The 22,450-nt window shown below is 44.1% G+C and overlaps 1 protein-coding gene and 1 long non-coding RNA gene across 7 annotated transcripts in view; one reads left to right on the forward strand and one right to left on the reverse strand.

Moving 5' to 3' along the window:
- UBE4B (ubiquitination factor E4B) overlaps positions 1-22,450 on the forward strand; it is a 68,554-nt gene that overhangs the window by 10,215 nt on the left and 35,889 nt on the right. For 2 of the 6 annotated variants that reach the window (XM_081016008.1, XM_081016013.1), the window contains exons 1-6: positions 2,939-2,992; positions 8,825-9,011; positions 14,593-14,728; positions 17,836-17,923; positions 19,046-19,190; positions 21,026-21,254. In XM_081016008.1, coding sequence (XP_080872134.1) covers positions 2,954-2,992; positions 8,825-9,011; positions 14,593-14,728; positions 17,836-17,923; positions 19,046-19,190; positions 21,026-21,254 — 824 coding nt within the window. In that variant the 5' untranslated portion in view covers positions 2,939-2,953. Of the gene's footprint in view, positions 1-2,938; positions 2,993-8,311; positions 8,472-8,824; positions 9,012-11,970; positions 12,121-14,592; positions 14,729-17,835; positions 17,924-19,045; positions 19,191-21,025; positions 21,255-22,450 lie in introns of those variants that run through there. The other 4 variants (XM_081016009.1, XM_081016010.1, XM_081016011.1 and 1 more) reach the window with 3 other exon arrangements.
- On the reverse strand, positions 3,712-11,878 carry LOC308482836. The gene is made up of 3 exons (XR_013989445.1): positions 11,735-11,878; positions 9,195-10,082; positions 3,712-8,232 (listed from the first exon to the last, which is right to left on the reverse strand). It is a non-coding gene; the product is annotated as an uncharacterized lncRNA (long non-coding RNA).

Genomic DNA, 22,450 nt, shown 5'->3' on the forward strand with positions numbered 1-22,450 from the left:
ACACTTTTTCCCCTTCAAAAATGAAGGGGAAATGTGTGTGTGTCCTATGGAGCGAAGACGCCATAGCCCCGTGACCCTGTCCAGGCTGGAGAGGTGATGCGCGGCTATGGCAGGAGCCTCTATAGCCACGCGTCACCTCCCCAGCCAGGAGAGCGCGCGCGGGGCTAAAGAAGCCATAGCTCCGCGACCCTCTCCCGGCTGGAGAGGTGACGCGCGGCTATGGCAGGAGCCTCTCCGCTGCGCCTTTCCGCTGCTCCCTGACCTGCTCTTTGGGGCTGGTGGTGGGCTTCCCCCCGCCAGCCCCAAAGAGCAGGTTGAAAGGAACCTGAAGCCTGGAGAGCGAGAGGGGTCAGTGCACACCGACCCCTCTCGCTCTCCAGGCTTCCAAGGTAGCCGCCTGAACGCACCCTAAACGGCGCCTTGTTTTAGGGCGGGAAAACAAGAGGGGGAAAGTTCTCCCCCTCTATGCGCAGCGCCTCCTGCCGCTTCGCTGAAGGGGCGCTGGGCAGAGAGGGGGAGAATTTTTTTTTCTTGTTCTCCCCCCTCTAAAACAAAGTGCGTCCTATTGTCCGGTGCGTCCTATGGTGCGAAAAATACGGTACTTCAAATTTGCTGAATGAAGGGACTGAAGAAATGATTGGAAAAGCAAACTCAGTACTTTACTGAATGTGCATGGGAGTAAGCTTATGGATCTGAAAGTGTGCTGTAGAATAGTAGCTTTCAATCTCATTTCTGGAGAACACAGGGTGGAGGCGGGTTCCTTAGAAGTAAATGTGGTGTGTCTGTGTGTCTGTCCTCATTGAGAAGATGAAGCTTAAACAGTAGCTTGCTCACTCATAACCAAAAAATTGGCAGTTGCATGTGAGTGTTTAATGTGCTTTAGTGAGTGTTTAATGTGTTTAATGTACATTCCTACATGGCAAAAGGTCTCTGTGAATTTAGTATTTTCCTAATAACGCTCCCTGAAATCCTTTGCAACACATAGGGATTTCTTCTGCAGATACTGATGTAGAAAGCTATGCCCCAATTATTACGGAAATAGTAGGGGGACTCTGAAATCCACAAAACACAAGCCCCCCCAACCCCTGCCCACTTTTATCCAAATCAGGACCTCTTTGTAGCCTTATGAACATAGATGCTGAGGGGGCTATCAGTGGCAACTAGCCACAATGTCTATGCTTTACTTCCACTGTCAGAGGCCGAATGTTTCTGAATACCCTGTTCTTGTGGCACTGGTTTGTTGTATTTTAAACTGGTGCAATCTCCCTTAGGGCCGTTTGGCGGAAGGTGGTAATAAATTGAATTTATAATAATATCATTTGCTGGGAATCTCAAGGGAAAGAGTGCTGTTGAGCTCATGTCCTGCTTGCCAGCTTCCCATTGGGGTATCTGGTTGTTCACTGTGAGAACAGGCTGCTGGACCAGATGGGTCCTTGGTCTGATCCAGCAGGGATCTTTTTACGTAAGGGGCTGGGTCTGCAGTACTGTTACTTGATTGCTGGAAAGGATTCCCTAAAGTGAAAAGTTTGAAAACAGCTGAGGAGTGTACTTGGATAACTTTCTCTATTATACTGCATTCAGGTGTAACATAAAAGTGGCTTTATATGTGTTAGATCATTGGTCCATCTAGCTTAGTATTCTCTACACTAACTAGCAGCAGCTTTCCAGGATTTCAGGCAGGAATCTCTCCCAGCCCTGAATGGTGATGTTGAGGATTAAACCTGGGACCTTCTACATGCAAAACAGATGCTCTTACTACTGTGCTATGGCCCTTTTTGCTGAAAAAGTGCTGCTTTAGGAACATAATGTTTCTTTGTTAAGATTCATTAAATGCTTTCACCCTACACGTTTTTGTATGTGTGTGCTGCGGCACCATTTATGTATTCAAAATGTCTGAGTGGCAGGGAACAGTCTCTTGCCCCAAGAAGCTTACAGTCTCCCAGCTGCAGCATCAGTGGAAAAGGGGAGGTGGAGGAAATGAAAAGCAAGAGGACAAATAGCATAGAGAAGGGGAAAAACCAATCATGTGAAGAGAAACTGTGGTGAAATGTTCATTATCATGCCAGCACTCCTGGGAGGGGTGGAAAGAGAGAGATGGTCTACTGCTTCTCAGTGATTTGTTTCTGTAACGCCTCAAATGTGCAGGAAGCTTTTTCTCCTTAATTTCATGTACCACCCATATGTTAGATATTAAGTGTTTACTAGTTTTTGAAAGGCGGAGAAGTGGGGGGGCCATGCCTAGCTTACGTAATGTGTTGTGAAGCCTGGAACCAAATACAGAGACTCACTGTGGCAGACTGTCAAAACACTAGTGTGCAAATCATGCTTTGCATGTGAGCATGCGTGCGCTTCAGGAATGGCTTATAATACAAGGTATTTATGTATAGCACTGCCCCTTGTTGTATGTGGGACAATGGAAGTTGAAAGTAGCTTGCCTAAGGACACCTGTTGGGTTCATGGGGGAAGGTAAAATTCCAACCAGGAAGTTCCCGTTTGTAGTTCAGTCCCTCTCACTGTTACGCAACACCTACTTTTAGGTGAGATGATGGAAACCTTTGGAACACTTGATTGCCTTCCATTTGGCTCTGATGCAGAGCCAAGGTTCCAAGTATCTGGGAAGTTTATGGTGCTAGGGCCTCCTTACTTCCGCAGAAGGTTCCAGGTTCAGTTCCTAGAATCTCCAGTTAAAACAGAAGTGGGGAACCCACAACCTTAGAGATGTTGTTGGCTTACATCCAAATGGGACCATCTGCCACTGGTCCCGAAAGCTCTGCATTGGCTACCTACCGAGTGACCTGTCAAACCCAATTCAAGGTTTTAGTGCTGGTGTACAAAGCCCTAAGTGGCTTGAGACCCAAGTACCTAAAGGAGTGACTCCCCTAATACCGACCATCTCAGGCCCCATAATTGGTAGGGGAGGCTCTGTTGGTGCTCCAGCCACTGACCCTCTTCAATGCTGACTCGCTGCTTGTGGAATGCCCTTGCTGGTGAGGTGTGTCTTGTCTCCTTCATTATAGACTTTCAGGGAAAAATGGACATCAGTTTATCCAGACATTTGATGGCTGATAGATACTGGCCATGACAACCTTGAAATTAGTGGCTATACAATTGATTTTAAATGTTTTAAGGTGCTATTGTATTTTTTAACATTTTAAGTATTTATTTAAAAACATTTTGATGTTTGCGGTCTTGGGATTCTTTCAGGGAAAGGGAGGGGTACAAATTTAATTAATCATCTCTGACAATTGACCCCGATCCCTTTGTCTGATGGGGGTTGGAGTCCAATAGCTCCCGAGAGGGCCACAGGTTCCCCTGAATTAAAACAATATGTAGTGAGAGGGTCCTTGTTTTTGGCCCTGAGCCTCTGGAGAGTCTTCCTAGTTGACACTATTCAGTTGAATGGACCAGTGATCTCCCTTGCTACATGGCAGCTTAACTTAGATCAGGGGTAGGCAACCTAAGGCTCGGGGGCCGGATGCGGCCCAATCACCTTCTCAATCCGGCCGGTGGACAGTTCAGGAATCAGCGTGTTTTTACATGAGTAGAACGTTTCCTTGTATTTAAAATGCATCTCTGAGTTATTTGTGGGGCCTGCCTGGTGTTTTTACATGAGTAGAATGTGTGCTTAGATTATTAGCGTGGTATGCATTAAGTTGAAATCTGCCCTGAGCCTTGGTGACAGCTGCATTGGTTGCCAGTTCTTCTCTGGGCCCAATTAAACACATTAGTGTTTAAAGTGCTAAATAACTTAGGTCCTGAGACAGTCTCCCTCCCCACAGACTCTACTGGGTGTTAAGAGGGGGCCCTCTTGGTAGTTGTACCCTAAGTTGTGGAATTCCCTCTCCATAGAAGTGTGTCTGGCTTCTTCACTATATAGCTTTTGGCATATGCTGGAACCACAGCCCCTTGCCCTGCCCTCTGACACCTGAGGTGTTTGTTTTCAGGACCCACCCTGTTCCTGTGACACTAATCTGTTTTAATTGTTCTAAATTGTGAATATTAAGTTGTAACCTACCCAGGAACCTGCTGGTGAAAGGTGGGGAATAAATTCAATAGTAATAATAATGAGGAGGGGGAGGCCACAGATAATACAATGGGAATCACTAAATAAAAAGCTGGTGTTTTAATAAAGAAGCGGAAGTCTTTTGGCTGGCTTTGTTGGAGTCTTGATTGAGCCACTGAGCAATTTGCAGCATGTGTGAGATGGTCTACGTTGCTGAGGACAGGATCGACCATCTGCTGCTGCGGCTCATCTATTACACAGCTCAGTGTACACTTCTGGCATTGTACAGAAAAGGCCACGGTGGCAATATCCCTGCTGTGCATGTGGGGAAGTGTGAGCAAAAGAAATTTGGAAGTGGAAGGAGGACAAGATGTGGGCAACGAGGGGGACAGGGCGGGTGAGGAATGGGGAATTACTGTGTCAAATGAGAAAGCGGAGAGCTTTCTGAATGCACAAGGAAAGACTGAACCTTGCCATGTAATGCCCAGATAGCCACAGCATTTAAAGGGGTTGGAATAGTCCACAGACGGCTTACTGTCCAAGGCCTTGCACTTGGTGTTGTCTCCTAGGATTTTTACATGGCATAAATATTCTGTAGAGGGCTGGTTCGAAGGAGTTTTGGGTTCTTCTCTTTCTCCATCCAATCCTATTGTCCACTCCTCAGACCTAAATGCTACATGGAAAGATATGGAGAGCCACCCCCAGTTAATTTCCTTTTTCGGGGGGGATACAGAGCCAGGGAAAGTAAGATGCTTAAAGACCGTGGTAAATGGGGGTGGCAATGTCTTTTTAAGCGGACTTTCCTTCTCTTTGTACTTGCAACCTCCCAATTCTCAATTGGCACTTACAAGTACACCCCTACTTGGGAGAAGTGAGATGCTTTCTCAGCTTAAGTTAGGGACTGTTTGTATATAGAAAGCTACTTCGAAGGAGTTGGCCAAATAGGACCAGTGGGACGTTTAGGATGCTGCCTTATACTGAGTCAGACCATTGATCCATCTCTCCTACATAGACTGGCAGTGGCTGGACAGGGTTTCAGGCTGGTTTCTTGTGTCCCAGTCATGGAGATGCCGAGGGTTGAACCTGGGACTTTCTGCATGCAAAGCAACTGTTCTATCATTGAGCAATGGCCCTTCCCCCAAATTATAGCCGTTACCCCAGTCTCATACAGTGAGTTGGGGTTTGAACTCTGGTCTCTCAAGTCCTAGTTGAACGCGCTAACAATTACATGTTTGATCACCCCAATTACTCCCCTCCCATTACAACATGTCATGTCACAAATAGCTTGTAAGTCTCCTTGCGGTTTGAGAATGGGGGTGGCACAGGGAGGGAGTATTGGAGCAACCTAATTCCAAGCCTCCCTTGAGTTTGCAGAGTTAATTTGGATCCAGGTCAGTGAAAACGGGCACTGGATGTTCAGTAGGTTTCTCAGAAGAACATGTCCTCTGATAATGCAGCAGCCTTTTGTCAGGTTGAGATTCCTTTTGGATCTCTAGCTGAGAGCATATCCTGACCTGCTTTGTGTGATGGTCTGGAAGTGTTAATTCAAATTCTGAAGATATTTTGCAGGAAGACAACCGGTAGACATATTAAGTTTTTTTTGATAGGATTTAGTTATCACAATTGTCTGGCAAAACAGAACTAGCTTGCCTCGTACTATGAGCATAGTGTATAATAGGGCTTCCTTTCAATTTAGCTGCTGCTGAAGTTAATCGCTTTTGAGTTTTCATTACAGTCAAGTGTTATGTATCTTGTGAAATAAAATGAATGTATTTCGCTGTGTATCTTCTGAAATTCTTATTGTTGTTGGTCACTTGATGTGGTGTAAACAGAACACTTATCTCCTCCAGGAAGCAGCGCAAAAAGGAAAGAAAAAAGCTATCAACCATTCGCTTCGCATCATGCAGAACCACTGTTAGAAACTGAGATAGGAAAGCTAGGAGCTAAATGGCACCTTAAACCTAGGTTATGGGTGCAACAACGGAATTTTTTTTATAACAAGATCACAAAGCTTTTTTATAACAAGAACGCAAAGCTGAAAATGAACGAGCTGCAGCTAAAATCTTACGTTTATTTTCACATGGTCTAGTCCTTGCCCTGCTCACACCCCCTAATATTCTTAAGAGGGTCTCTTCTCTAGTCTTCAAAGATTAGCTGGAAGTGGATAGGCAGAAAAAAGTCCTCCTTTCTTTCCACTCTACAGTTTTAATTTGAAATCTTAGGCGCAGTACTGCGCCCAGAGCTCAGAAACTGCTTGCCCTAATGAAATTCCCTGTCGCAAAATGCGCCTAGAACAATGGGAGTTTCGAACACTGTGCAGAACCAAATATAACAAACATGTTATCATTCTGGAAACAACCGGTGTGTATAATGAAAATGCAGCAACAAGCATTTATTAATTGAGTGTCTACTTGCAGTTAGCATGTTTGAACAGTCTGCCACTAGTCATGTGCTGGGTCCCCCCCCCCTTGATGTTGGCCTTTCACATGAACGATGAATTTGGACTAGCAATCCTGTACAAATTTTGTATTTGAAACATTTTAAAAATTTCTTGCTTTGAGGTATAGTGTGACATTGAGTGAATTAATGATCTACATAAATATGCTTGCAAAATGCAACTTGTTATGGATCTGAAAGATGGAGAGCAGCTTTACTGGAAGATAAAGAGGAGAAGAGATGATGATATCGACCTCATTGCTTAAGGGGGAACCTTGCACTGCTTCTAATTATAGTGTCCCATCTGAGCAGGGGAATGGAACACCGCGTGGTGTTTTCCACATGTTGTTCTGTATCAGTTTCCGGGAAAATGCTCTTTGGAAATCTCTCTGGGAAAGGATAGAAGTCCAGGTGGTAAATCGCTAGAATGTTCAGAAACTTTATGACTTAATGGAATGGAAGCATGTTGCCCTTGAAGGAGAACCTTCTATTTATTTCTAGTAATTCCCAAACAACTGGGGGCGAGGGAGGGAATATATTTTAAAATGTGTAGTCCGTCTTGAAAACAGAGCTTGTTTTGTGAATGAGATGGTGGGCTGCGAATTGGGAAGTTTCCAGCCTGCATCTCATTCTAGCTATGAACTAAACTGGGAGGCCTTAAACAAATCCCCCTCTCTGCCTCAGGACTGTTGTCTGTAATACCGTATTGGCCCGAATACAAGCTGCACCTTTAAAATTCAAGGGGAAGAAAGAAAAAAAGACAATACCCAAATATAAGCTGCTTCCTTAAAATTCTGCAGGCACTCACACCCGTTGTGTTTTACCGTATGTCAGTTTCAGCAGCGATATCGTAAAAGCCAATTTTTTTAAGGTCGCGAATTTAAGCCGCACTATAACTTTTCACGGTTAGAATTTGGGAAAAAAAGTGAAGCTTATATTCAGGCCAATACAGTATGTAAAAGTCACAGTGATAATGGTTGTATTCAGTTGTTATGCTAGCTAAACTTACCATTTGGTGAAATGTGAATGTGTCTGGCCTCCTCTCAACATAATGTGCACCCTCTCCCCTCTTTCCACACAGCTGGGAGGATGAGTTTGAAAGCTTCTGTTTTTTGGTTAACCACAGTTTGTTGTGACCAGGATCTGTGCTTAATAATATTATTACTTATTAAATTTGTATACCTCTCTTCAGTTCACAACATAAAAGTACAAAATGAAAACACAAGCGGCATAATAAAGCAAACTCCATGTATTCCGTGTCTGCATTGACTTGCTTCTCATATTTGTTTTGATTGTACAGTAGTTGTATGTAATTCTTTTCTCATACTCGCTTTTTAAAACTGTTATGTTGGATTATAGTTAATATTAACATTTCTAGTAGCCTGCTCGCTTATTTGAGAGCTGTACAGGAGCCATGGTTTGAAGTTTCCTTGTTTTAAACTAACAACAGTTAATGGTCACCATGGTTTGTTGGTCCAGATAGCACAACGAATGCTGGTTAAGTGAAAGAGAAAGCAAAAGCTTCTGAACTTTTCTTCCCAGCTGCATGGGAGAAGGAGTGGTGGATGTCCATGCAGGCTCTGGGGGAGGCCATGCTCATTCATATTTTGCTAAACCAGCTGGCATCGTTGTCAATTGGACATGCTAGCTGATGCTGATGGAGTTGTAGTGGAAAATATCTGGAGGGCATCAGGTAATGAAAGTCTTGCCTTAACAGCTTCCCTCAGCAACAAATTGCTGCAGACCTTGGAGTAATACTGCAGTCAGTAGCACAGGAATGACTTCACTGGATTCTAAGAACCAAGTAGAGTCATAATTTAGTTGTAGGGTGCTTGTTTTGTACGCAGAAAGTCACAGGCTCAGTCCCTAGCACAGCCTTTCTCAATCTTGGGCTGCTAGATGTTGTTGGACTATAACTCTCATAATTCTTAGGCAGCATGGGCAGTGGTCAGGGATTATGGGAGTTGTGGTTCAAGAACATTTAGTAGTTCACAAAAAGCTACCCTAGCATCTCTAGTTAAAGGGACCCCAGGTATGAGGTGATGGGAAAACACTCTATGCTTGAGACCCTGGAGAGTTGCTGTCAGTAGGGACAGATAATACTAGACTAGATGGACAAACTCTTTGACCTGGTGTATGGCAGTTCCCTATCTTCCTATTATTCTGGCCTTAACATACCTTGCTTGCAGTCCCTTCCTTCAGCTAGCATCTCCAGGTGGCATGGGAAAGCTGTGCCTGACCTGGCTTGGGTGTATCTTGAAATACGTCCCAGTTCTATTCTTAGCTCTCTTTTCTTGCCTTGTCAGAACCCTGGAGGATTTATACACCAGCATTTTGCTAAGCCCTTTTTTTTAAAAAAAATGTTTAACCCTTGTTTCATTGCAGATCCGTCGGAGGCGCCTTGCCCGGCTCGCCGGCGGGCCATCTTCTCAGCCCACCACACCGCTTACGTCTCCGCAGAGGGAAAACCCTCCGGGGCCTCCTGCAGCAGCACCGCCTTCTGGAGCGCCCCATAACCTTGGGCTAAACATTCATAGCATGACCCCAGCTACCTCTCCCATTGGCGCATCAGGTAAGCCACAACTTAATAATCCTTTTCCTTGAAATAGCTGTTACTGGTTTCTATGTATACTACATTTCCCCCACCGCCAAAATGGCTATCAGGTTGTACATTAACATAAATTATCCTTATTAAGCCATGCAAATTTTTCAAATGTCCATCATATAACAGTCCCAGGGACAAAAGTTGTTTTACCTGTTGCAGACAGTCGTTCCCAGGGAAGAATATAGTTCAAGTTGTGATGTTTAGGATAGCCATATCTGCAAAGATGCTTCAGAGAGTTTCTTTTAAGACCTGTTTTCATTTGTATATTGAATAAAACGTCACCATCTTGCCATGAAAACTGTCCATTCCCAGTGTCACTGAGGTACTTTCTTGGTGACAGCAAATTATACCGTTTACTTTAAACTGTTAAGTCCAGGGATGGTCCTTGTAAGGCTTTCTAGGTTTGAGTTGCAGATAGCCGAGTGGCCACTAAAAAAATAGTGAATAAATCCTTATTCTTTATATTGGCATTTAGGCCTCCAAAGAGCGATGATAAACACAACTGGCAGTGAAAAATCCAGTTTAATAATTCTGATTTCCTTCCTGTTGGCAGCTGTGTTAGAAAAATTCCTGGTCATTTTTCCCCCCCACGGCAGACGAATAAAATGAACACTGGCTTCCTAGGAATTCAGATTTCTTTCTACAACTCCAGTATGGAGTAGTTTTTTCTGCATTGCTATGTTAATTAAAAACTGCAGAATGATAGATCAATAAGGAAACATGACACTTTCCTAATTTTTTCTCTTAAATATTTTGTGGAAATGCACATTCATTTGTTTTGATACCATGTTCTCTTCCATGCGAGCACTTTCGGCTGAAGGGAGCATCTTGTACAACCTTATTAGGTCCTGTCTTTTTTTGTGTGTTGGTTCCTCTCCTTGGAAGCAGTGGGGTGTGATCGTTTCAGCTGCTGGTTGTGGCTTAAAACAGTCCATAATGGGAAGTGGGATTATTTGCAAAATTCTCAGCAGGAATTTGTGATGCTGGCCATGAGCAATGAGATCCGTTCATGGACAAATCAGCAGAGTTTTGTGGCACCTTCAAGACAAATTTATTATGGCATAAGATGAGCCCTGCCGTATCAAGCCAAAGGCTTAGCTAGTCCAGCATCCTATTCTCACAATAGCTGACAAGTTGCACATGTGATTCTCTGCAACTGGCATTCAGGCATACTGTCTCTGACAGTAGAGAGAGAGGACATAGTCATCACAGTTAGTAGTCTTTGATAGCCTTATCCTCCATAAATTTGTCTATTTCTTTAAAAGCAGGGGTTGGGAACCCTTTTTAGTCTGAGGGTCCCATATCCTTCTGGACATCCTTCCAGGAGCTGCTTATCAGTGGTGGACAAGATCAGGTTGACACATTCCTCTATCCTTACAAGCAAGAAACATTACCAGAGTTCAAGGACACATTTTCAGGGGAAAACGCTCAAGGAGTGTGTAAAGGAGGGCTAGTGGGGTATGTGAACTGGAGAGAGTTCCAAGGGCCAGATAGAGGAGGCCTGGGGGCCACATTTGGCCCCCACCCCTCAGGTTCCCCATCCCTGTTTCAAAGCTACCTAAGTCAATGCTGTAGTTGCACCTTGTGTGTTACACAGAAGGTTTCGTGATGTATATTCCATTTCATTGGGTTAGAATATCTGAGTTACAGGTAACCTGTAAAATTTCATGCATCTAATGAACTGGATGCTAGTCAACAACAGCTTATTACAGTAAGCCCACAGCTTACACAGGGGTTACATTTTGGGGATCGTTCCTAAAGCCAAAATCATGTCTAGTTGAAACACATTGGGAGCAATGGTGGGTGGAATTGCCAAAGTTCTTTTCCCCGGACGCCAACCCCTTTTTGATTTTTTATTTGCCAAGCGTGTAAAGCTGAATGTGCACAAGTTAAATGTGTGTAACTTGTGGGCTTATGGTATGCAATTGTAAATTGTTTGGTCTTTTAAGGTTCCTATTTTGATTTTGTTGCAACAGACTAATACGGCTACCCCTCTGGATGTTATTGCTGGATGGGCCCCTAAGTTGCTGCTGGCTACAACAGCTAGATAGAGGCTCCTTTTTCTGAGGCACTATGCTTCTGAATACCAGGTTTTCGGCCAGGGCTGAAAACTCTGTTTAGAACATAACCTATAATCTGTCTTAGAGGGTTTTGTGGAGATAAAATGTGGCATTTGGGGGTTTAGGAGCATGTGCCCTTGGAGTAAAAATGCAATAAATAGCCTATTGAAATGTGTAGCATAGACAACAACATTGATTTTAAATAAAGGATTAGTCATATTCCTGCTATCATACAGGACTTTCCCCTGCAGAGATCCCAGTCAGTCAGGGCAGATGCCACTGGGTGTCAGGGCTGTGTTTGCCCTCACTGCAACAGTCCTCAAGTGCAGCTGTTTACTTTTCCCTTATCTAGATGAATGGCAGCCATTCACTTAATGCTGAAGAAGGGCCATTGTTCATGCTTTGCATGTAAAAGGACCCAGGTTCAATCCCTGGCATCATTCTAGTAGGGTTGATAAATATCCCTACATGAAACCCTATAAACCCACAGCCACACAGTGCCAAACTCTCGTGTAATAGCCACTGAGCACCAAGCTGCCTCTTAATGTGCATAGCCCTATTCAAGGCCCTGTTCCTTCATTATGTGAGTGTATGATGGTAGTTGTGAACTAGCTCTCATATATATCTTACTTTGTTTTTGTTGCTCTCCTTCCTTCCTCCTTAACCCTGACCCTGCTGTTTAGGTGAGAGACTAGTATGCCACTGTGATGCAATATTGCACATTGACCTCATGCTGAAGATGCAGTATAGCAATAAATATTTTTTCCTGTTTGAAGTGGCTCAAGTAACACATGTATAGTCTCTCTTAGCTGTTTACTTCGAGAAATCATTCTGGCCAGCTTGCTCCACTATTGGATTTTGGATTCAGTATTGTTTGTGCCTACCAAAGATAGGGGACAATTTTCATTTAAATTTGCTATGGGTGTGCTGGAATAGATTATGGAGCGTATATTCTGTCCAGAGCAAATGACTATCAACACTTTATTTCTTGGCAGGCAGCGTGCAAAGTGGGAAAGGTAGTAATGATGGCTGCTTCATTTTCTTTGCTTTTTATTATTCATGGATATCTTAAATTGTACTAGTGGCTATCTTTTCTCATCAGTTTGTTCTTACTAGGTTTTTAAATATGTTTGGTTTTCTTTTACTTGATGGAATGGTTCAGACAGAATGCTAAACCATGGTTTAGTGTTAGATTTGTGAGTCTTAGTAAACCATGGGCTTTCACTCTGTCTCTTTCTTTCTTTTGTATGCCAGGGGAGGCAATTGCAAGCTTTCTGAGATAACTGGTGTTCCCCACTTAGGAGTTCGAACTCTTCCTAGTTAGCGCAAACAAATCAAGACCATCAGCTTTGGTTTGCTTCCTTACTTGAGTTCCTTAAAAGCAGGAGCTAAATGTAATAAATAAAAACTAAGTCTGTTAGACTAATTTGCATTACAGGATGTTTTTTGCAATAATAAAATGGGAGTACTCTACTTATGCTGCTTGCAGCTCTTTGGAGGAAGGGCAGGGATGCAAATGGAATATTGTCACTGGCTCTGAGTGACAGTTCCTGTTCCTTCCCTTGTTGATCACTACTAGTAAGTTCAAGCCAGCTGCAGTCTGCACAGGTAATGTTTGGCTGGTGGGTTGAGCTATGCTGCACTCCTATTGCCAGCAAATTAGGATGTCTGAAAGTAGTTTTGACTGTGTATGGCAGTGGTTTTCAACCAGTGTGCCATGGCACCCTGGGGTGTCTTGAAGGATGGTCAGGGGTGCCACAGGCAACACTGGACTCTATCCCTCTTTCCTTCCCTCCCTCTTCTGATGCCCTCTCAAGATGGTGGCCTCACCTTCACCAGCTGCCAGAGGACTCCCAAGGATAGGGGAAAGGAGAGGAGGCTGAGGAAACACGACACAAGGGAGGGTGTTTGAAAAGGGGTGATGGGGTGCCGGCTCTAGAGATGACATAACTGGGCTTTGGAGGCTTGGAGCACATTTCCTCACAGGGGAGCCGCAGAAAGAATGTAGTTGGTCAAGGGAGCATTTGACTCAAAAAGGATGAACATCTCTGGTGCATGGGATTAAATTTCATGGGGAGAGTTTTGTCTGGTACCCGAGTATGCAGTAATAATGTTCTACCCTCCCAGAAGCCCACTCTACAGTGACTCGATGCGAGTCAAAGTTTTTGTCATGGCTGGGCCCGCTCAGAGCAGTGACTCTACAGAGTTGCAGTGGGCAACCTTTGAACTCATTGGAATTAATTTCCTACAACACATCACTCTGAAGTCTTTGGGGATTACTGGTGTTAGTGCATTGCTGATTATTTATGTTGCAGATATATAACATCTTTTAATTGACACTTTAGCATTTTCATTGTATATAAGGAGCACTCTTACTAGCAAACTCAGTCACCCTGTGCCAACAGAGTTGAAAAGCAGGGTCACTAGGAACTAGAAGTTGGTATTGGTGTGCTTGGTTCAATTCCAGGCCGCTCAGAAATACAAAAGCAACCAAACTAGGCAGTCCCCCCTCCCTCAAAAAAGCCAATACCTCAGCCCCAGTGAGGGTTTATGCATATTCTGTTGTTCCCAGCAAGCAGATAATGTTGAGTGTCAGTTGGAAAAGAAAAACAAACAACTGGAAGAAGGAAGGAAAGCCTGAATTGGCTTGTCGGAGCAGCTTAATAGTGCCCTGGAGGGAAGGCACGGCTGGCTGGAATAGGATTACTCCTGGTATTTGGGGGGGGGGGGGAATGTGCTGCAGCATTTTTTTGCTGTGTGTGTGTGTGTGTGTGTGTGTGTATGTAATATAAGTACCGTATTTTTTCGTCTATAAGATGCCCCCATGTATAAGACACCCCCTGTTTGGGGGGACTCCAGATTAAAAAAACACCCCTCAGCACTACCTATGTTTAAGGCAAGCCCCAATTTTAAACCTAATTTTTGGTTAAAAAACCCTAGTCTTATACATGGAAAAATACGGTATGTAATGTGTGTGTAATTTACAGTATGTGTGTGTTCAGTTTTGGAAAGCTAAGAGCTAAATGGCACCTTAAACCTAGGTTATGGGCGCAACAACGGAATGTCTAGGTGTGCTTTTTTCCAAACAAGAATACAAAGCTGAAAATGAATGAACGACGGCTAAAATCATATGTTCATTTTCGCATGGTCTAGTCCTCCTCTGAAGACTGCAAAAAACAAAGCCCTGCTTCCCCTGCCTGCCCCCCTAATATTCTTAAGAGGGTCTCTTTTTCAGTCTTCAGAGAGTGACTGGAAGTGGGGAGGCAGAAAAAGACCCTCCTTTCTTTCCACTCTGCAGTTTTAATCTGAAATATTAGGCACAGTACTGTGCCCAGAGCTCAGAAACTGCTCATGCTAATGAAATTCCCTGTTGCAAAACCCACCTAAATCAATGGGAGTTTCGAACACTGTGTGTGTTTAGTTCAAGAATGTGTTGTAGGAACAAAATGACATATAGTTTTTCCCCCCCTGGTGTCCTTTCCCTGCAGGTGTAGCCCACCGCAGCCAGAGCAGCGAAGGTGTGAGTTCGCTCAGTAGCTCCCCATCAAACAGCCTCGAAACACAATCTCAGTCCCTCTCCCGGTCGCAGAGCATGGATATCGATAGCGTCTCCTGTGAGAAAAGGTAAAAAAGTTTCCATCTGCCCTCTTCATTTGAGGCTGTCTCATTGTGGGTTGCCCCAGATGCTTGTTGCTCATACAGATGCTAGTTTTTTATGCCCTGCTCAGCAGTTTCTAACATGAGCTTGTAAATAGCTGCTCGCCTGGTTCCTGGTGGTGAGATAGAATTGTCTCTGGGGTACTTGGCAGGGTATCTTTTATCAAAGTAATTGGATCTTTTTAATTGATAGTTTTTATTGAAATTCCCACAAAGAAGCAAAAAACAATACAGTCGAACAATACAAAATAAACCATAATGAATCAAAATAATATGAACTATGTGCATGTTTAAGGGGCAGGAGAGGTGAAATGGGGGGGAGAGGGAGCAGCTGGTGGTCCAGGTCAGCCCAGCACTCAGTGTTTCCCATCTATCTTGTGTTTGTGGAATATCATTTGCTCATAAATCTCCAGTTGAGTCATATCTTATGCTCAAAGAGGTGATGGTTCTTTAACTTTAATCCAGAAAAAGTGGCATATATGTAGTCTAGCTGGAAAACCTTATTTATTGCATGCATACGCTCCCCCCCCAACACACACACACATTCATGTAAGGAGCTAATCTGAATTATTTTCTGCTTAAGCCTTCGCTGGCAACTAGTTTTTTTCTGTGGGCATCTTAAACAGTTGGGGGGTTGACGGGCTAAGGTCACCTCTCTAACCCAAAATGTCTTGCTGGCAAATACAGTGGATAGAACTGCCTCTTTTAAGCTCCCACCCAGAGGGATAGGATGCTATTTTGGTAATGGGGTCAAATTTACCATTTAAAAACACACACACACACAACCACATATTAGGGAATCGATTGTGGGAACTGAAATTCAAAAGGAAAGGGTAAAAAAATAGAAACCGACCATGTAATAAAAGCTTTCAATATTAACAACCCAATCAGAGTGGCTGATAAAAGATCTGAATAATTAATAATGAAATAGCATGCAGCATTGATTGCTCAAAACGTGTTTGTGAGGGTGATGTGTAAAGCAGTTACAGTTGCCTAGATGTTTTAGGAAGAAAAAAGGCAGTGAAGAAAGACGTGAAAAGGAAGAGGGGAGCTTTTGGTTGGGGTCATGCTCTTTGCCCCTGTGGTCTGAGCATGAGTCCTGAGATAAGAGGCAAGCGTGGCCCTCACCTGTTTGGTTTTCATGACTGCAGCTCCTTCCTTGGTAGGTTAGTTAAAGGGACTGGGTAGAAACCCCTCAATCAGGTGAACATTTGCTGGGTGCAAAGGATGCTGGGTGTAACTGTTACGTATATTCTGTGGTTGGAGATGCATGCAGAAGGACCAAGGTTCAATCCCTGGCATCTCCAGGTAGGGCCAGGAATGTCCCCAGCCTTAAATCCTGGAGAGCTGCTGCCGGTCAGTGTAGTCAGTAGTGAGCTAGATGGACCAAATAATGAGCTAGGTGGTCTATGCTCAGATGTTGTTTGGAGCTTTTCCTTTTTAGTTTTAGAAGATTGTTTATTGATTATTTGTAGCATACACACTAAAGCTTAATACAAAAAAGGACATGAGAAAAATTAATAGAATTAATTAAAAAACCATACAACAATTTCCAGTGGCAAGAATGATGCCAGTTACAAACTGAGACTTCATGAGTTGGCAAGGTATTTAATCCATGAAAGCTTCTTCTGTATTAAATATTTAATTAGCCTTCGAAGCACTAGGGGTCTTTTTGCGGTTTCCCCACAATCTTACACTTAAATTTCAGCCGTTAAAATGCTCAATTCTTCTGTCTTTATTTTTTTAAAAGAATTTATCCATTCTGAAATTATTTAATTAACAACCAAATATAACATCGAAAAGGAAACACACACACATTCATGAAATGGGAAGCTGGATTTTTCATCCCTTCACAGAAATTAAAGACCCTTCAAAGGGTTGTCCCTCTCTTGGTTTCTAGATTCTAATCCTCCTCTAGCGACCATATTTTTAAATTTGGCACATGCTTCTCAGAAGATTACAGTGAACCAGAAGCTGCTATTCTCCTTTTCCAGAACTCACTATATTGTTTAATTGGGAATATGTTTTTTTCAGTTCATTTATGATAGTTAATATATTAAATTCATGCACGTATTTCTGCTCCCCAAGACTTATGCCCAATTTAAACAATGGGTCAGTAACACACAGATTTCAGTATTCACCAAATGTGGCCAGTTTTGCCAGGCACCCTTGCTGTTAACTTTCAGGGGTCTCTTGAAGACATGCCAACAGGCCTATGCCGTTTAAATCTCCCTACCGGTTTTTTTAATGTTCACCGTGTATTATTTTTATGTTCTCTTTTATTTGTATATCCACAGGATATGGTGGTATATGAAATACTTATATAAATAAAAGTATAAAGAAAGAGATCTGGAGGGTGGCGGTGTGAGAATGGACCTTTTTAATGGCGGCATTTCCTGGGAGACACTTGCCTGGTGTGATCATTGCTTACCTTTAGGTGCTAGGCAAAAGCATCCTTTAGCTGCAGGCCTTTGACTTTTGATTATCTGTAGCCTCCTTCACTGGGTAGGATGTTATAGTTCTGTCTTCTAAAGATATGAATGAGTTTTAGCTTCGAATCTGTTTTAATATTGGGCTGGTTTTAATGTATGTGTTGTTGTTTTTGCTGTAAGATGCTTTGAGTTGCTTCTGTAAAAAAAGTGGCAAATAAATTGCATTAATAATAATGCTAATAATAAAAATAAGCCTGCAGAAACTGCATGCAGCCTCACCACCATCCATATGCCCTGATTTTTTGTTCTGTGCAGGCACCAACTTAAGAACAGAGGGGTTTCTTCCCCCTCCCCTTTTAGTTCCTAATGGGCTGCTCTGTAGAGCTCCTTTCAGGTTGAGTCACAAGTTTTCCGCCTCTCTTTGGAGAGCAAAACACAGTATGAACAATAGGTTGTGGGCCAGGGCTGTTGACTAGTGGCTGTTAATGGCAACATTTGTTAATGGATCCAGTTATTCTTGTGTATGTCAGTCTTTTCCCTCCTTGAGCTGCCTTCACGTTCTGCAGCCATCCTGTTTTTCGGTCAGCGACTTTCATTGAAAATGCCTGGAAGAATGAATGGGTTCTTTGTTCTACTTGACAGTATGTCCCAGGTGGATGTAGATTCAGGAATTGAAAACATGGAAGTTGATGAGAATGACCGAAGAGAGAAAAGGAGCCTTACCGATAAGGTGGGTAAGCTGTACTGGATGGAGTTGGGAAGCTTGGAGACACTTGACTGTTGCCCTTTATGGGGCAATGTGCGCACGGGTTTAAAAATGAACGCTCATTTGTTTATTTTTATTCATTTGGGTTTCTTGCTCACTCTTACTTCCAAGGCCTCTGGGCGGTTAAAAGTTAGGAGCGTGCTATCAAAATGCTATGGGCTCAGTTTCAGACAACAAACCACCTATGCTTGTTATGTCTTGTTTCATGTGCTGCCTCTAGTGGAGAAGTTGCAGCTGGGTGGGATATAGGGTGGGGCCTTCTTGGTTGTGGTGATGCTGTTGTGAAACTCTCTCCCAAGAGAAGCTCAGTTGGCTCCATCACTGCTTGTAGGTGGACAGCTGAAGCTTAACTTATTTGACCTGCGTTGAGTTTTTGCTTGCTTCAATGGTTTTGGGGTTTTTGCCCGTTCGATATCCACCCCTTTATTTCCGAAGTTCAGAGGTGAGTGCCGATCCTTGTGTAGCCTAACAGCACCACCCATGTTCAAGAGGCTTGGAAGAACCCCCAGGTTTGCAGAAATTAAAAATAAAATAAAATGGGGGGGAGAGATCATGAGGGGATCCCAGAAGCAGCCCAATGAGGGCTGAGCATCCTCAAGTTGCCTGGAATGCAGAATTACCGTTGGGGGAAAAAGAATAGAAAAATAGGTGGGAGGGGATGGTGTATCTTGAAAGAAGACATTGGTAGTTTGGTTTGGATTCTGAACAGGGGCCCTCCATGTCCCCACATTTTGTTGCAGATTCCTCTTGTTTTTAGCCTTCCTTCATTGCATAATTTCAGTATTGTAAACAGCCTTGTGGGGAGCCCTTTGCGGCCTGGGTGGTGGGTTTCAAATGGAACCATCTTTGAGAGATTGGGAATGTGCTGCAGGGCACAACCCTCTCTCTCACTTGCAAATTCCACCCTTCCATGACTTGCTGTCACTGTTAGTGAGCATTATGTCTGCATCAGGGTGGAATGTAGCACAGCAGACCAGAATGAGGTTGCTAACCCTTAGCTTATATGATCATGAATACCTGCCCTTTCGTGGCTTTTCAAAACGAATACCCGAATCTTTTCCTCTTTCCCCCCTCCCCATGATAAAGGAGCCCCCATCAGGATCAGAGATATCGGAAGAGCAAGCCTTACAGCTGGTCTGCAAGATTTTCCGGGTCTCCTGGAAGGACAGAGACAGAGACGTCATCTTCCTAACTTCGCTTTCTGAGCAGTTTAAACAGAACCCAAAGGAAGGTAAGGAACCTGAGGTTTAATCCCAAGTGTTTGTTGATGATGCTGAATTCAGAAGCCGGGCTGCTTACCATCTGCTGTATTCTATCTTGGCCAGCAGCAGCATTACAAGGTCTCAGGTAGAAGCATTTCTCAAACAGCTACAGAGATTTTTCAGTTTTATTTTAATTAAAATGCACAATCTTTCTAGGCAAAATGCTTGCTCAGAATTTTATCTTGTTTATTCTTAGATATCTTGAGTCAAAATACATGTATGAACCAAAAACAGTGGAAACAAAAGAGAGGGAAAAGAGATTTGTGGGGTGGGAATTGTCAAATAAATGCAAACTGGAGCAGATTTATATCTACCCTTCCTCCCCCAGGAGCTCAGGATGGCAAACAGATACACAATTTTAAAAACACAAAGCAAGCAAAAACATTCTAAAACAGATTAAAATGTTCTAAAAGCAAATGTTAACTATAACATCTAAAATCATTTAAAAATATATTAAAAGCAGTTACAACTGAAAGCATCCAATGAGCTTAAGATTGCCAGGAGCAGTATTCTTCAACCACCAAATGCCTGGGCAAATAGGAATGTTTTCAAATTCCTCCTGAAAGTTAATAATGATAGAGGCATTGTACATCACTAGAGAGGGCATCCCACAAGCAGAGAACCACCACTGAAAATGCCTTGTTACAGGTTAGCACCAACTGGACAGAAGCTGGGGGTCTTTTACATACCACTGAACTACGGATCCACCCCAAATGAGAGTGGTCCCCCCCACACTCCTTCTCTCTGCCTTTCTGTTGTGGACATAGCATAAGACAGCCCTCTCCAACCTGATGTTGTTGTACTACAACTCCTGTCAGCCCCAGCCCACATGGCTGGATGTCAAGGGTGATTGGAGCTGTAGTTCCACACATTAAGACTCGAGAAGCCTGGTATAAGGTCATCAGATCACAGCTCAGGCCATTGGGCCTTCCAGCCTGGTGTTCTGTTCTCTTACGGACTCACGTTCTCAGGCAAAGGTCTTTGCAACCTACCTAAGATTGTTGCGCAGGAGGTTCTGGGACTGAGTTTCTGCTTACAAAGCTTTGTGTTCTGCTGCTGAGCTAAAGCCCCCTTCCCACATGTCCCATCATGCTTAAACAAAGGTTGGTGATTAATACAGTTGCTTGTTCATGGGAGATGGCTGGTGGCATGGGCTAGCGAGTTCCCATCTAGCTGCTGCGTTGGATTTCCTTCAGTGGGTACAGAGCTCCAAATTGCATTTGTCATGACCAGATGGTGTCTGAGCTGGCACCACAGAGTGTGTGTAGGGAGGGGAAGGACTCTTATTTGGTGGGTGGCTCAGCTCCCACCGTGTTCACGACTTGAAGATGGAAAGCATTCAGTCTGTTTTGTTGGCAAGCAAGGACGTTAGACTTGCCAATACTTTCAGATTCCTCTACAGCGGGTGATACGGTAGCTGATATGGAAGGTGTGGCTGATATTGGCACTCATAATGCTGAAAAGCTTTTGTTGTCATCAAGGATGCTGGGTTGACAGGCCATTGGCCTGATTCAGCAGGCTCATCTTAATTCCTTGCTTTCCTTCAAGTTGTATGGGGTGTTTGTCAAAAGGCAGGTGCTCAGAGTACATCTCTTGAAATTAATGTGCATGCATTTTAGTTGATCTGCTCTGAGCAGGACTTGGTGGGATACAGCCCCTGCTGAGTCCATGTGCTATATTTTCTCAAGACTATCTGGCGTTGTCAACCTCATAATCTTCAGATCTTTCCCTTAAACTCTGTTTTGCTTCTGAGGTGCTTACAGTGGAGAACGTTCATGTCATTCTCTCTGTCTCTCCTCAAAAGTGTTCTCGGACTTCAAAGACTTGATTGGCCAGATCCTGATGGAAGTTCTGATGATGTCGACCCAGTCGAAGGAGGAAAACCCTTTTGCCAGTTTGACAGCCACCTCGCAGCCCATTGCAGCAGCTGCTCGGTCGCCTGATAGAAATCTGGTTCTGAACACTGGTTCCAATCCAGGAACGAGCCCCATTTTCTGTAACGTGGGCTCGTTTGGCTCCAGCTCCTTGTCGAGGTAAGTTATAGCTGCATAACTAGCTGGGTTCCATGTTAGTGAGTTTGCGAGGGCAGAGCAGAGGGATTAGGTGTGCAGAATGGTTCTTTCCAAGTTCTGCAGTGCAAGGCAAGGTGTGATGGATACCCGGAGGGTGGGGGGGGGAAGTATTTGTTTGAAGCGTAGCCATAGGAAACCTGGCCACTTCTTGTATGATAACTGTCCGCTGAGCAGAACCTTTCTGTCATTTCTTTTCTCCCCCTGTCATTCAACTTTTTTGAGCACTAATGAGAGCTAGAAACTTGTGGGAGCTCTTCCTGTTAAACAAAGGCAGAGATTACTGGGATGCCAGAATGCGTGTGCAGCTACCTCTTAACTTTAACATGCATTTACCGTATATATTCGAGTATAAGCCGACATTTTCAGCACATTTTTTATGCTGGAAAAGCCCCCCTCGCTTATACTCTAGTGAGGTGGGCGGCGGCGGGACGAGTGGCCCGAAAGGAGCTCTTTCTCACTGCTGGTCCCGCTGCCGCCCGCCTCTCACTGCGCTGCACTGTGCCTCTCACAAGCACGGCTCCTATGCCTGCTCTTGCGAGCGGCAGAGGCAGCGGTGGAGGGATGAGTGGCCCGAAAGGAGCCCTTTTGGGTTGCTCTTTCCTCCTCCTCCACCTTTGCTGCTGTCGGCAGCGGCGGAGGAGGAACGAGCAGCCCGACAGCAGCCCTTTCGGGCTGCTTGTTCTTTCTCCGCCACTGCCGCCACCACCAGGTTTGTGGTGCGGTGAACCGACTTATACTCAAGTCAATAAGTTTTCCCAGTTTTTTGTGGTAAAATTAGGTGCCTCGGCTTATATTCGGGTCAGCTTATACTCAAGTATATATGGTAGTTTTCAGATTTATGTATGGATGACTCTTTATAGCAGAGTTGCAGAAGCTTTGTCCTTCTAGATGCTGCTGGACTACAACTCCCATCATTCCTGGCTGTTGGGAGTTGGAGCCCCAACAGTAACGGGGTTAGACACCCCTGCTCTATAGGCCAAAGTAAGGCATCAGTCCCTGTGGTGAGAAAAGTACAATACGGTCACTTATTACACTGGGGTTTGGTACACGTTCCTAAACCCTTGGAACCACCCCATAGTTAGCAGGTGCGGGGGAGCACATGTCTAGCACTCCCAAAGCTGGCATGCCAAACGGGCCTTGGCTGCCCCCCCCCCAAA

Source organism: Podarcis pityusensis (assembly GCF_964106645.2).
Source record: "Podarcis pityusensis genome assembly, chromosome: 8".
NCBI lineage: Eukaryota > Metazoa > Chordata > Lepidosauria > Squamata > Lacertidae > Podarcis > Podarcis pityusensis.